Raw genomic sequence first — 16,116 nt, 5'->3', positions numbered from 1 at the left:
TCACCACCAGACCTATCTATGTGCCAAGTTTGGTGAAGAAATATTATATGGCCTTCAAAATCTGCTTTAGTCCAGAAAGTTTATAAGGCTTGTGGGACAGGAGTGAAAGGATGAAGAAAGTAAGGGCCCTTTTCAACCCACTGGAAATGTCAAATACTAAAGATATGGAAAAGTTTGCAGCACAACTCAGACACAAATACTATGACCAGTCAACTTTGTTTAAATCATGGGAAATCTAAGAATGAGTACTATGAAGAGACTGCTAACGTCAGTGAAACTGTTACAAGCTGTTCAGGGTGATCGGACTATGTTGATAAGAAAGAAGTGTATTGCTAACGTTACTTGAGGACAGCGATTCTGCATCAATAACATGATATAGGGTCTTAAGTTTCATATGATCTCTCAGAGTGTTGCCCCTAAGTTTTGAAAATAACCTCATACTTTTATGTTGAACATGTTGAAGGCATCCCTGTCCCCACTTGTTCAATTTCTTGGCACATCACTCTACTGAACTTTTAAGAATCACCTTGAATAGGGCTTTTTAAAACACGACACAACAATCTTTTTCGCTCCAGAATACGAAGACAATATAATTGCATCGTCAGTCAAACCTAACAAACATGCCAACCAAAAGACGATCTCATTAAAATCTGATCTAAGTTCTTGCTGCCGCTAAACAAAGATCTGAGGACATCCCATAACGGGTCACGTCAGAACGACCTTTCACGAACTTTGACCGACCACTGAAATGACTAACAAGAAGTCAACATCAGCCAATTAGAAAGAAGCTTTCTCGAGCTTTACGGCACTCGTTTCAACCTGGCGACTTCCATTTCAGACTACGCTCGAAAAATATGTTGACACAGTTCTCGATTAAAATTTTGAAAACTGAACAAACGATTATTTCGGAATGTCTAATATATGGTTGAGATTGTATGGCAGTTCAAATGTTTATCCCACGGAAGCGAGGTATAGACGATAATTATGACGGAATCAGTCGTAACTGTCGTTCGGAATACCCCGTGTTAACGTTTTCGAGGTTGCATGACTAGAAAACACATTCAGAATGTCACTTTCATGATCTGGTAAGCGACGCTTTGATTGGTCGGATGAAAGGTCTTTCTGACGTGACCCGTAATGGGATGTCCTCATATCTTTGTTTAACGATAGCGAGAACTATGATCTGATTTTAATGAGATTGACCAAAAGACAACATACTACCTTTCGGTAAGGGGCCCATATAATTCATGTATATAGGACCAGAGGTAGGGGCAGCACAAATGGACTTCTACTTACACTGCAGGTGCCATTCCCTCCAGATGATGTTGTTCAGTCTGATCTTGTCCTTTATTGACAAGTGCATGCCTCGAAACGGCTTCCATTTTGGACTTGTTATTTTCCCACTGCAACATCAAGACAGGTAAGAAGTCTTAGAAAGGGGTACAAATGTCACAAGTGGTTTCAAGAATCAATTGAGAATAGAAAAGTCATGCAATTAGAGAGCATTCTTTGTCAGCATCCCCCAGACATGAACAAAATTAATTAAAATGAACTAATATCAATGGAAAATAATCAAATTCATGAGATAACTTGGAAAGTTAAACCAGTCAATAAAATGGATTATTTGGAACAACATATTCACTCTATGAAAAGGCCAGATATAGGAGTGAGAGAGTGAATGAGTGAGTGAGTGAGTGAGTGAGTGAGTGAGTGAGTGAGTTAGTGAGCGAGCGAGCGAGCGAGCGAGCGAGCATGGTTTAGCAATATTCCAGCAATATTAGGCGGGGACCAGAAATAGGTTTCACACATTGTACCCATGTCGGGAATCAAACCCGGGTCTTCGATGTGACGAGCGAATGCTTAAACCACTAGGCTACCCGACTGTCCCCCAGATATAGGAATGCCTAACATCATAAACCAGGAATGCAGTTAATATTTTGAGCCATTGAGTACCTACTCACATGTTATCATTCACATTTGGTATCTGATAAATTTCTGGTGGTATTCAATATATTTTAGTCCCTCGGAGCCATTCTTTTAGGTATTCATATGCCAATGATAACCAATATTTAAAACAATTTTGCTCAAAAGCTGTTTCAGTTGACAATTTGTGCATTATTCACTGCAGCAGAATTCATGTAGATGTGATGCCTGCATTCGATCAGCAAATAAGATCTGTGGCTGCTTGTACTAGTCCAGACTAATGCCAGTTATATAATGCTAGCGCCAGTTATATAATGCTAGCCAGTTATATAATGCTAGCCCACTGAGATATCCTGCCACAGCTTAACATGGTTACCCCACTTAGACACAGTATACTAACTCTGAGTCGACCAGTCCTTGTGTTATCAATTTAACGCCGAGCTGGGTAACAAAAAGTACAATATTTTAACTTCTATAGGTATAACCCATCCAGAGGATATCACTGATGACAGATACCGAATTCATTTTCTGAATCCTCAGAATCATACCATGTATTTAGCATGTTCAAATGGAAATTTTCTCTGTATTTATCCAGTTTGCATGTACCATATTCGACGTAATAAGCGCCCCGCTCTAATAAGCGCCCACGGCGATATTTGTTAATATATTGGCAAGTGAACAATCCCAATTAGCACCCCTTCCGATTGATCAATGTACATAAGACTTAAATTTATACGTGTATAATACGCACTCGTGTGTTATATGCACCCTTAATTATGGGCAATTAAATTCTGGACAAATATATCTGTCGTATATAAACATTCCAAGCTGTCAGCATAAACCAGGAAATTTACAATCAATCAACTCTGTTTTTTTCACCAGAATAATATTCTAATAAGAGCCCCGTATTTTAATTTTGAGAGCGCCCTGAGCGCTTATTACGTCGAATATGGTACTTGCAAAAGAACAACCACAGTTATCATGTTTATCACTGGCTTCACCTAAACAAACAAAATTATATAAAAGTGCCTCCTGTAGGCACAAGTTACTTGTTTCTACTAAGTGGCCTGTGTTATTATGACTAGAGTATAACTGTGCCACTGGAAATGTGAACCCTGAATATGTTCCCATGTTTTGAGTACTACTGTGGCAAGATCTAGGTCTACCCATACATGTCTACCATTGTGTCTACATGACCTAGAATTCCACATACACCTACAAGTACAACTAAAGTAGGTCAACTCTTATCAAAGGACCTGGCCGGACAGGTCAAAAGAAATATACATTTCCAGTGTTCCCCCTGGCTTTTGAAACTGCCAGTCCTGGTGGACTGGCAACTCTAAAAATTACCAGTCCCCACTAATTTTTGTCAGTCCCAACTTTCAACAAATAAAAAAACATATGAAAATTTCCTGGTATAATTCCATCAACATCATGGTTAATGCAATGACGTTATCTCTGTTGTAACTTAGTTACATCTACAAGTCATTCACACAAAGTCCAGTCACGAATTTCTCCTTTTTTTAAATATAAGGTAACTAAGTCACTAAAAATAAATATTAAACCTCGAAGCAAGGCAAAATGTTATTTCCTTGCACTCTTATTGACAAGGGGGAACCCTGATGGTGACAGACAAGCTGACTTTGTTAGCAAAATATACTTATATGAATATCACCGATGTTTTGTTCAACAACAAAGATTTATAAGGTACTCTATTAGCCGACCACAGGGACTGGTAGTCACATGAATTACTGGTCCAAAAACTGGTAATTACCGGTAAACGGGAAAACTGATTTTACTTGCCAGTGGATTTCTACTGATACATCTTCAGTGAGTTGAGTTTAACAGTGTTTCACAGTATGTAAGCTTCATCTCTTCATCAGTTCATGTGAAAGGAAATCCGAAGTGACATTAGTTGCAGATGTTGACCACTTTAGTGAAACAAGAATGGCTATGGTCCTGACAAACCAAGCATCAAAATTAGGTCAAATCTGGGATTTAAAAAACAATGATGCAAACAATCGGTACATTAAACTATTTGGCAACCTGTACGTCTCGCCCCACCACACACACACACACCTCCCATATACATCCCAAATTCACTGTAAGTAACATAACCTGACACTGATCTGTAGGCTCCTTCACCACCAGGCTAACAAATCACCAGGTTGTTTGTCCTTGGCTAGGTTGACCTATGTAAAAGGAGGACAATACACTGTGCCCCAAGCCTAGTCTCTCATTAAAGGAGGCATGGCGGTAATACATGGGTGTTTTTCAAAACAGATATTTACAGCAAAACTATGTTAACTCCACTGGGGACAATGCCCCATGATCTGGGCCCACTTGCACAAAGCGATCTCAGCACTAAGATGATCGTAACTCCCATACTTAAACATAGGCTTACAATAGTCTTAGCGCTAAGATCGTTTTGTGCAAGTTGGCCCTGGTGCTCATTTCCAGTCCAGGTATATTTTGTTTCATTTGTGAAACTGAGACATAAACTGATAAATGTACAACTAGAATATCTAGTACATGATCAGAAGTTGATAAACATTGTAGGAAGTGGGGTTTGATGACTTAATCAAACTGGCTGCAAGTGCCAATTGACCCTTTCAAACATTCGCTTTATATTGTGATGTAGAGACTAATTTTGATCAAATTTGAGGATTTCATAGATCATTCATGGTACAATTTGTCAATTCACATTTATGACAATCATTAATGGATAATACATCGCTTCTTCAAACCAATGATAAATCATCTGTCAGTGATTTATCTACACCTGCTCAGAAGCCAATATTTGTCACTAAATCTCCAAATAATGTCAATACAAATTCCCAAATTGGAACTACAAATTTCCCACTTCACATACTTGGGAAACCAATGATAACCAATGATAACCAATGTTATGACTTTGTAGAGACCCGTGAAGATCCGGGTTTGAATAGGTCTTCAGCAACCCATGCTTGTCAAAAAAGGCAACTATGCTTGTCGTAAGAGGCAACTAACAGGATCGGGTGGTCAGGCTCACTGACTTGGTTGATGCATGTCATTGTATCCCAATTGCATGGATTGATACTCATGATGTCAATCACTGGATTGTCTGGTCCAGACTCGATTATTTACAGACCGCCGTCATATAGCTGGAATATTGCTGAATGCGGCGTTAAACAACACCCACACAAACTTTGTAGAGCTGACTTGTATTTGACTGTTAAAAGGACCAATAAATATAAAGGAAAAGTCTTTTGTGCTAAGTTTTACACTAATGCATTGAATACAATCTTAAAATACCTCCTCAATTGAGAAATACCAATTTTAAAAAAATCCCAATTTGAACAAAAATATATGAGTTTTTCCCAGTATATATCATGTATATGCCAAAGGTACTTAGTTTGGATCGCAAGATAAATCCCTGCCTATTCAAAGCCAGTTCGCCATCAACACAACACTTAGTAGCCTGGAAGCATCCTACAGTGATATCAAGAACATAATTATTTGAAATATTAAACTGTGATTTAATTACACTCTCACTGAGCAATTACTTTACACACAGCAGTGTTCATCAGATGGTGACTGATTGACTAATGCATGTATGCTCGCACCACTTGCTTCCCTAATGGAGTTTACATGCTGAGAGCTATCACAAACAACACAGGGTTACCAATTAATCCAATTCTGAATTACTATGGTCAAGACATGCTTGAAAACTTGACCATGACAACTGTACATGCAGGATTACCGTATTAAACATAATAAGCACCCAGGACACTCTCAAAATTAGAGCTAGGGGGCTCTTATTAGTATATTATTTTGTCGAAAAACCAACAGTTGAAAGATCGTAAATTCAATGGTTTATGCCGACAGCCTGAAATGTTTATATACGACAGATATATTTTTCCAGAATTTAATTTCCCACAAATAAGGATGCATATAACACACATATTATACACAAATAAATAAGTCTTGTGTACACTGATCAATCGGAAGGGGTGCTAATTGGGATTGTTCACTAGCCAATATATTAACAAATATCGCTGTGGGCGCTTATTAGAGCGGGGCGCTTATTATTTCGAATATGGTATATGAACTGGCATACACTAAGGTATCAGCCATATAAGAATTTGCTTCAATACATTTTGCATTTATGGCGGTATAAACTTAAAATACCGTGTGAACACTTTTCGTATCTTCCCGAGGCAAGTGAGTTAACTGACTATAAAAGTCCAGTTCCCACCCTTGCCGAACTAGGCTGGTATTATGGAGTTACATTTGGCTGGACTAACGAGTCTATATATAGTCCAATCAAAAATCGCGCTACGAAATCGAAATCCGGTTTGTAAACTGTCATGCAGATTTCAGTTGCAGGATTTGCAAAGCATGTGCACCGCCAACTCGTTGTCAACCGATATTTTCTAAATCTTTTCATGTTTTTAATCAAGGTTCTCACTTAATTTGATGCACTTCGTGATGTAAGACTCGTTTTATCACAATATATAGATCTTGATTATCGATCAGATCGTCTTCACTGGGCGCCGCCGTTTGTTTGAAGCAAATGCAAGTGATACGAGAGGTGGAATCTGATTGTTCCACAGGAGAGGCTTAGAAGGGACATAACTTGTAATAGCCACTGGTGGAGCTTCAATCGAGCCCAGGAATTCAGCATAGTTAGGCAAGGGTGGAAACTGGACTTTTAAAGTCAGCTAACTCTCTTGCCTCGGGAAGATTACTTTTTGTGAATCCACTACATTTTTGTGAGCACACTCGATACACTCAAAAACATAAAGAAAGTCAATTCATATTAATATTTTGCTTTGTATTCCTTTGTTAACGCTGCACTCAGCAATATTCCAGCTTATGTGATGGTGTAAATAATCTGGACAAGACAATCCAGTGATTGACATAATGAGCATCAATCCACGCAATTGGGATACGATGACACCACCCAATCCTGTTAGTCCCCTCTTACTACAAACACAGTCGCTTTTTAAGGCAAGCATGGGTTGCTGAAGACCTATTCTACCCTGCATCTTCACAGGTCTCTTATAAATAAGAACGTCAACAACAGCTGGGCGAGTGTGGTTTTACACCACTTAAGAAACAGTCCAGTAATATCCACACAGAACACTAGACATGCCAGAAATTGGCTTCACACATTGTGCCCATGTGGGGAGTCAAACCCAGGTGTCACTATGAAGACAAGCAAACGCTTTACCCACAAGGCTACCCCCACCACTCCTACACTTCAGTAACTATGACAGAATAGCCAATAAAGAAACACAGAAGACCCAGACTTTCAACTGTAAAATGAAAGTCTGACAAGCAATGTTTCCTTCCAGAATTCCTATTGCAAGAAACCCCACAAGTGCCCTGTAACTTAGCAACACAACACTAGCTCTTCCACATCCTGGGAGATTGAATGAGTTTCTGATGAAAAACAAATTGGCCACAGGGTCGAAACAGTAGCAAACAGCAATATTTTGAAGGCTTCCCAGTTTGGCCATGTTTACACCAAATTACATAGTTTTGTAATGTGTATTTCCAAAAATAGTCGCAAATATTTTGAAGTGGCTTGTCACATTTGAAGAGGCTACACAAGAATTTAAATGTGGTATGAGCAAGCTATGATGTTATCAGTAGCCTTGAATTCATCTGTAACCTTGAACATGACATGGCCATCTTTAACATGTGGATACATGTACATGTATTACAAAGAGGTGGAAAAAATCTGATACAGCCAAGTACCTATAAGTTCGAAACAAACAAGATACTCAAACTATTGTCAATTCGTTACTTAAGATTAATAGATAGGCTACATCAACTCTGGGCAGAGGCAGTATCTTAACCATGTTAACAGTGTCGTATATAACATTCAACAGTAGTGAGTGAGTGAGTTGGGTTTAACAGTTAAACAGTATTCCAGTTATATCACAGCGTGTCAGCTTAATGTGGGAGGAAAGCCCCAAGTGATGCAGGTCTCAGACGTTTACCACTTCGGTGAAACCCACAAGCACGGGTATGGTGCTGACAAACCTAATCGGGGCCAACCGGGATTCGAACCCACAATCATAGGTTTCTGGTGTGCCCAAGGGACGCAACTCTGCAGTGCGAATCGTGGCGCCTCAGACGACTAGGCCACCCGTGCCCCCACATTCGACAGTAGGCAAAGAAACTCTGCCTATAGTGATTGCTTTACACTATCTACCAAGGCAGTTGACCTCTATTTTATAACACCATAACAGTTTGCGGTAAATATGGTGAAAGAAACTTATAACACATCATGAACAATCATCATTAGATGCAGCTAATACTGACATAATGATTTACTGCAGACTGTTATTTGCCATGTTAACAGTATATATGGCCATGATCTTAACTAGATCTGATCCTGATGATAGAGAAATAGGAAAAATGAATCTTTTTCATGGAATTGCTCATCTTGCCAAAATGACAAATGACATGAGATCAAAACTGGAGTATTAGGTGCCTCTTCTTCCAAACAGTGGGGTCTGAGGTATCTCTTCTCCAACACTGAACAGATTAATGTAGTTGGTGCCTTGCAATGAACCTCAGTTGTCAGAGAATTAATATCCTTAATTGCCATAATTAGACAGACTGGGTCGTGGCTATAGTCATTTGACAGTCAATCAGTTGCTTCATTGTGATTACCATCACTCATTGGGCGATATTAAACAGTGATCTATCACACTGTTCCATACATTAAAAAACTGGTATGTGAAATGCTAATTCATAGATCAGGGATGTATTTCTGTTTGGGATACATACCTCATATTTATTGTGTAGTGTTAATAAAATGCTACCTGTAACGGGAAATACCATTAACATGATTAAAGATTGTCAATCACCTTGTCTTGTAACCAATTATTACCATGTTTCATTGACATTTGAACTAAGTTCGTTCTCCACCACTCAATCTGAGATATCATCATCATCATCATCATCATCATCATGCATGGTTCGAATAAGTGCCCAGTATGCATCGCCAAGAATGAGGTGAGGTTACCATCAGAATGTCGAACATCAACAAAAAGATGACCAAGATCTGTGGGAATATCTTTGAATTGACTACAATATGCACAACCCAATAATTTAACATTAGGTCAACATTAGGGCTGGGACAGGTAACTCGGGTATCCGGGTCGAGTGGGTACTGAGTAGGTCCCGGGTACCCACAGGACTACCCGGACCCGTGGTAAGTCACGTGATATATTGTTTAATGACAAAAATTATCTAGAACTCTAGTTACACAACAAGTCACTAATGTTTGCATTTCTTTTTGACCATGCATCCTTCTGATTTTTCATATGGTTGAATAAACATATAACTTAATTCAACTTCAGTGTGAATGACCAGATTGTTCAATACACGTATCTAAATACGTTTTGCCAGGGCGATGCTAAAAATGTTCCCAATCGGACATTCTGAGACATCTCCTGAGACCAACAGTGGGTACCCTGGTAGGGTCGGGTAATAGGGGGGTGGGTACCCGGGTAGTAAATTTGGACTCGTCCCAGCCCTAGTCAACATGGTCAAAGCTCATAAAACCAAACACAAATGGACTTAATGGCCTATGGATCCCTGTGGGGATTCTGGGGCGGAATAGGTTCCAAGTACGCCATATCTCCCATAACAGCAAACACTAAAATGAGGATTATTTGCTGACAAAGTATGACTTAGCTGATCGGGTCTTATTGTGTCTGATGGAGCAGATAATTGCTATTGCTCTAAACACTGACCTCCTTGTCCAGACTTGATTACTAATATACATCTGTGATCAAGTCCATTTTGTTCTTTCATAGCATTATTCCAGTAAGGCCGATGTGTTAACATTTGTCCCCATGATACTAAGGTCTTCAATTAATATTCAAAAAAGGCCCCATTTGCGAAGAAAACAATATCTAAATCAGCAGTTATCAGTGTTCAAGATTAACATGAAGGTCATATCTCTTATAAATGTTAAAGTTACGATTTAGGTGATCCCTAGATTCAGCTACATGTCCTGTATCTTCTTGTGCATAATGCACACACCCTATTCTTGGTTAACAGATGGTTTAAGGTTTAGCTATTATAACACACAGTCAAAAACTAACACATATCGCTTGAGGAGAAAGAGCAGGAGAGAAAACAAATCATGGACATGAAAATGTAAATTATGCCATAAAGACGATTATTTACAATTTAAATTGCATTTAATGTTATCATGGTTATGGTAGGTACTTAACCTTTGGTTATTGTTTCACTGAATATAATAAATAATACATCACCTGCTGACTTGCTATTGTATGTGTGCATAAATATTCGTATTCGTTACCCAATACTCGTTATACAAATCGTTTCCACCTCATAGTGTATACATTGCAGCACTTCTATTAAGTCTTTTCGTTCAAAAGCCCAATCAGCTCGAATAATCACAGATATAAGAAGCAACTCATATCAAGTGTATTAATCATTATGGACACAAGCACTGCTACTACATGCAAGTACGCTATGAGGAGGTCAAACATCACTTCACCCATACAGGTCCCTGCACATCAGAGCTGTGAGGAGCTGTGTCAAGTGAGTGAGTGAATGAGTATGGTTTTACACCGCTTTTAGCAATATTCCAGCAATATCACGGCGGGGGACACCAGAAATGGGCTTCACACACTGAACCCATGTCAGGAATCGAACCCTTTAACCACTAGGCTATCTGACCGCCCCAGCTGTGACAAGAAACTGATCTCTCACGCAAGGCTTTGACCTGTCTATCATGTTTAGGGCCATGATAGTTATTGTAATCACATCACTTAGGCTATCTGTACACTTATATGCATATCAGCTCCTTTTCTTACTAATCACAATAATGGTGGTTGAATCTACAATGAAATGTTGCTACACTTGTAAATATGTTATAAAGAAGTTTATCATAATTACCATCTTAGTATCTTTAGTATTCGGTCATTATTTTTATCATAATTACCATCTTAGTATCTTTAGTATTCGGTCATTATTTTTATCATAATTACCATCTTAGTATCCTTAGTATTCGGTCATTATTTTTATCATAATTACCATCTTAGTATATTTAGTATTCTTTCATTATTGTTATCATAATTACCATCTCAGTATCTTAAGTATTCTGTCATTATTTTTATCATAATTACCATCTTAGTATCTTTAGTATTCTGTCATTATTTTTATCATAATTACCATCTCAGTATCTTTAGTATTCTGTCATTATTAAGTCTTCTTCAAGGAGGATTTGTTATTCTCATTTCACTTCAAGGAAATGACTGTCACGGACTTCAATGACGATGGTGACAGATACTTCATCAGTGGGAATACTACTTACTAGCAAGGAAGCAGCAATAGAAACTAACTGTTTTAGTCCACTAGTCCTTATGATGACAACATATACCAAAACCCTTAATAATAGCAAATTTCTACTAGTCCTTATGATACCTTAACTATTGGGCAGTTTGGCAAGGACTACAGGACTTGTGCCAATTTCTAATGCTGGGAAGGCTTTCTAGTCTGCTAAATTCCAAAAGTGAATGAGTGAGTTGTGTTTAACGCCGCTTTTAACATTATTCCAGTTATATCGCGGCTAGTCAGCTTAATGTGGGAGAAAAGCCCGAAGTGATGCAGGTCTCAGATGTTTATCACTTCGGTGAAACCCACAAGCACGGGTATGGTGCTGACAAACCTTGAAACATAATCGGGGCCAACCGGGATTCGAACCCACAATCATAGGTTTCTGGCGTGCCCAAGGGACGCAACTCTGAACAGCGAATCGCGGCACCTTAGACGACTGGGTCACCTGTGCCCCCAAATTCCAAAAGCCCTTCATTCATGAAAGTCAACACTTGAGTATCTGTTACTGTAGTCTGAGGTCAGTGACAGCTGTCATCCTGGGCATATGGTGTGAATCATGGTGAGGGAGGAACTGTCAGACCCACTGCCATGGTCTGATGGTCACTCAGATTCTGGGAGTATGATAGGATAGCCACCAATTCTGTGTTAGTATCTGATAGCTATTATGAAGTCAGTTTAATTGTCAGTCTTACAGACAACTTGGGTAGACTTGGTATATAGGTACCAATCACGAAAATTTACATTTTTTTACGGATGTTCCCAATAAAAAATGTTCCACACATGCCCCCTCATTTGAGCATTTGCCATTTTGGTGGCGTGATTGTGGAAGATAAGACTTATATAGCATGCATTTTTACCCAGTGTCATATCAATGTATTTATTATATTATTATAATTCGGCTTATGAAACCTTTTCAGTAAGTTTGACCTTCTAAAACAAGCGCTTTATCTGTAAACACATAAGAATCGTGAATAATACTTTTTGCAACTGTAAACACAGTCAATAACTCTGAATAACTCTTTTAATGACGTTTATATCATAAAATGTATTTCTACTAATGTATTTCGGTATGCCTCGTTTATATAATTCACGGTTCACCGTATTCCCGGGTAATCTGTTGACTTGGCACTCCCGGTACCAAAAGCAGAATATCTCGATTTATAGGTTCGGCACTCCCGGTAACTATCTGAAATTCAGATTGGTGTTCCCATATTTTATGGGTGCCATTTTGTTGCCTAATAGATTTTTGGAGCAAAACTGAATGGGTATAGGGAGATAAAGCCCCCATTTTGAAAAAGGGGGGGGAAGAGGGTTATAAAGCCACTCTGTGGATAATATGGCATGTTCGTTTGACAGGACCATGTACGTCAAATGCAGCAGACATTTTGACGACACTATTTCAACATGGTCATTCTATGTTTACTGAAACCATGCATGTTGGTGAACAGTTTATGGAAGCTGGTGGTAAAACAACAAGACTAACATGATTACAACTGGTCATGCGCTAATTTGATCACTTCTATGAAGTGCATCAACGTCAAATCATCAAACTATCATCATCAGCTGTGAATAATCAAACAATAACCACTCTCGTCACCATGCTACCCCCACATTAAATATAACTGTTGTCTGGTTGTAGCAAATAATCCTTATTTGTCATGATGATATTCCAGTTCCTCAGAAATATTATAAATTGACAAGTGCAATGGCCCATTGTGAAGATGTAATGGCTCGTTATTTTGCAAATGGTCCTTTAATTTGGTTTTGATGGGGGCCATGTGCACATACCTATGCTACCTTTCCCAATAACTGATATCATGCTGACAGTGGTTTCCATGTTGTCCTTATTATGTAGTGCAGAGAATTGTTATTGTGGATATCAGGGTTAGATACCCGTGAAGATCCGGGGAAGAATAGGTCTTCAGCAACCCAGCTTGCCTTAAAATATAATCATGATGACAATCACTGTATTGTCTGGTCCAGACTCGATTATTTACAGACCACTGTCATATAGCTGGAATATTGCTGAGTGAGACGTTAAACAAAAAATAAACAAACAAACAAACAAACAACCAGGGTTAGAAATTGAACCATAGACTTGACATCTACCTAATCATAAAAGTTGTAGTTCACAAGTAAATGTTACAAGTTCTGCCTGAATTTTACAAGTCTTGGACTGGTGGACTTATGTTAATGTTTACCCCTGGAAACAAATCTTGTTATATCAGTCAATTACATGTTCCAACCAACAGACACCTGACAATCAATCAACCGTAGATAATGCTGCATGGATTACCTGCGTCTATTAACCAGTGACTCAGTAAAACATTTGGGGTGTCCAAGGCATGAACTTTGGGATCCAGGGCTTGCGACATGTGACATGCTTCACTTGATTTCCATGAATTTTACTCTAATGTCATATCTTTAAACATGCTCAGGAGCCCATAGCCTATAATCACGACAATAGATCATTATAGATGGGGATTTCAATGTTAGATTGAAGAAAAACCAGTGACATGCTGAATTTTGAGTGTATTTCCTACCAGAATGGAAATGGTTGGTTTTGGTTTGGTTCGTTTGTTGTTTAACGCCGCACTCAGCAATATTCCAGCTATATGACGGCAGTCTGTAAATAATCTAGTCTGGACCACACAATCAAGTGATTGACATAATGAGCATCGATCCACACCATTTGGATCGATGACATGCATCAACCAAGTCAGCGAGCCTGACCACCCGACTGGTGAGGACATGGTTTGACTGCACATTACTCGAGCTTCACAGGCATAGCATGACTACTTCAGACAAGATGACAAAATCACAAATGAGAGGGCATGTATCACTATGAAAGCTCCATATCATAAAATATTAATAGGGTTCACCCTGTGACAAAGTATTCCATCCTTCTATTCTGCATATTGTGTCCTACCAAATAGCAATACTGTATTCGACGTAATAAGCGCCCCGCTCTAATAAGCGCCCACAGTGACATTTGCTAATATATAGGCTAGTGAACAATCCTAATTAGCACCCCTTTTGATTGATCAATGTACACAAGACTTATTTATTCGCGTATAATACACACTCATGTGTTATATGCACCCTTAATTATGGGCAATTAAATTATGGAAAAATATATCTGTCGTACATAAATATTTCAGCATAAATGACGATATTTATCTTTCAACTCTGTTTTTTTCCACCAAAATAATATTCTAATAAGAGCTCTCTATTTCTCATTTTGAGAGCGCCCTGGGCGCTTTTTACGTCGAATACATGTTTTGTTGGCCTATTGGCCTGTGAATGATGCAACATTGCACTTTTACCTGCAAGTGCTTGAGTCAATACTGTCAGTATATTTGCTTGTGAACAGTGAAGGAATTGATCCTGTCATTATTTGATACAGTGATAACATATTAATATAATTTCCATTACTTTCTTAATAATAATTGACAAAAACAAATAGGCTCCAACAAATGTGTTGAAAGGGTAGAAATTGAATGTAAACATCATGGATCCAAAGTCCCCTTTTCAAAAAGATAGTGACATTATCATGCTTATGAAATTCAAAGTTCACTATTGAATTATGTCTAAATGTCAGTGCATCAGCCAAAAAAACGAGTACATCTTTTGATTTGAGTAACAATGTTTGGATTGGTGATGTATTCCCATTGTTATTGAATAGGCCCTAATCAGCTGATACGATAGCCCTGATGGACTTGTTCAAGGCCGTTTCAAAACATAATTGCAGGTGAGCCTTCTGTGTGGGCACTGCAGATATGAACCGAAGTGTACGTTGCAAAACAAGAAATGAACAATATCAAGGTCGCTGAAAAATTGTAAACAAATGCCAAATGCGTTAGGTAATGGTAAGAATCGAGGTCAAAGATAAAATGGTCAATCGCATCTAACATATTTCCATCAGAGACAGTACGTGACATAAGACATTAGCCTGGTGCAAAGTTAATTGTGAGACATAATTTTGACATAAAGCTAGTTACAAGGATTAAAATCACACTGCGTAAAAGAATGTAGGCCATGCTAGTCCCAAACATTGAAACACACGATACGGGCCCTACCTGTACGCAAGAGTTAAACACTGAAATAGCTTGGTTAGCGACGCGTCGATTGCAAGAGTCCTTGTGCTTCTTGGACCAAAACTATAGGTCTGAGAAGTCTCTTTCGTCGCTTCCATAAAATCGTATCCGACAGAATCACCCGACTTGTCGTCATATTCGTCGAATTCGTCAGTAGCGGGGTCGTGTACACGACTTATCATGAAATGCCCACTATGAATTTGGTTCGCCTTTTCGGTTTTCATTCCTTCTGATTTGTTACTCTGAATTTCCAACATAGTTTCCGGTGAATGCGTTTTCAAGGGGTCTTCTATGGCCATAACAAATCCAGACACTGTACTGACAGTACTTCAGTGCTAAATACTTTTGAGAAAACAATTCAAGAATGTCTGTGGTAGACATTACTCTCGTGATCACTCGCTGAGGGTGTGAACGATAGCCAATCAAAACACAGTATTTCAAGGTTAGGAAAAGATAACTCATGAGTAAATCTTTCCATGTAATTTCAGGTTATAATCGTAAAAATCAGTTCAAATCCCTACATCTCAACTACGGCATGTATTTTTCATTTCGAGGCCACAATTATGATTCTTTGTTTTTTTATTTGTTTAGATAAGATTCCGTTTTGATAAGATTGAATATCGTTCAAAACGTAGATATTAACTTTATGAATAAAAGTCTAGTGTCTACAAAATAAAAGCCACAAAAGTATTTCCATAATCACAGTTAATCTCTGCTGAAG

At 38.6% G+C, this 16,116-nt stretch overlaps 1 protein-coding gene across 4 annotated transcripts in view; it reads right to left on the bottom strand.

Annotated features, from left to right (window-relative positions):
* LOC124120273 (carbohydrate-responsive element-binding protein-like) overlaps positions 1 to 15,793 on the bottom strand; it is a 50,418-nt gene extending 34,625 nt beyond the window's left edge. For all 4 annotated transcript variants that reach the window (XM_046483055.2, XM_046483058.2, XM_046483059.2 and 1 more), the window contains exons 1-2: positions 15,378 to 15,793; positions 1,297 to 1,403 (exon numbers count right to left, since the gene is read on the bottom strand). In XM_046483055.2, coding sequence (XP_046339011.1) covers positions 1,297 to 1,403; positions 15,378 to 15,694 — 424 coding nt within the window. In that variant the 5' untranslated portion in view covers positions 15,695 to 15,793. The remainder of the gene's footprint in view (positions 1 to 1,296; positions 1,404 to 15,377) is intronic.
* Positions 15,794 to 16,116: the final 323 nt, after the last annotated feature.

This window comes from Haliotis rufescens, unplaced genomic scaffold, assembly GCF_023055435.1.
Source record: "Haliotis rufescens isolate VD_foot unplaced genomic scaffold, xgHalRufe1.0.p SCAF_38, whole genome shotgun sequence".
In the NCBI taxonomy this organism is placed as follows: Eukaryota; Metazoa; Mollusca; class Gastropoda; order Lepetellida; family Haliotidae; genus Haliotis; species Haliotis rufescens.
Note: the sequence above shows the minus strand (reverse complement) of the source record. Positions and strands in the feature narration are given on the sequence as shown.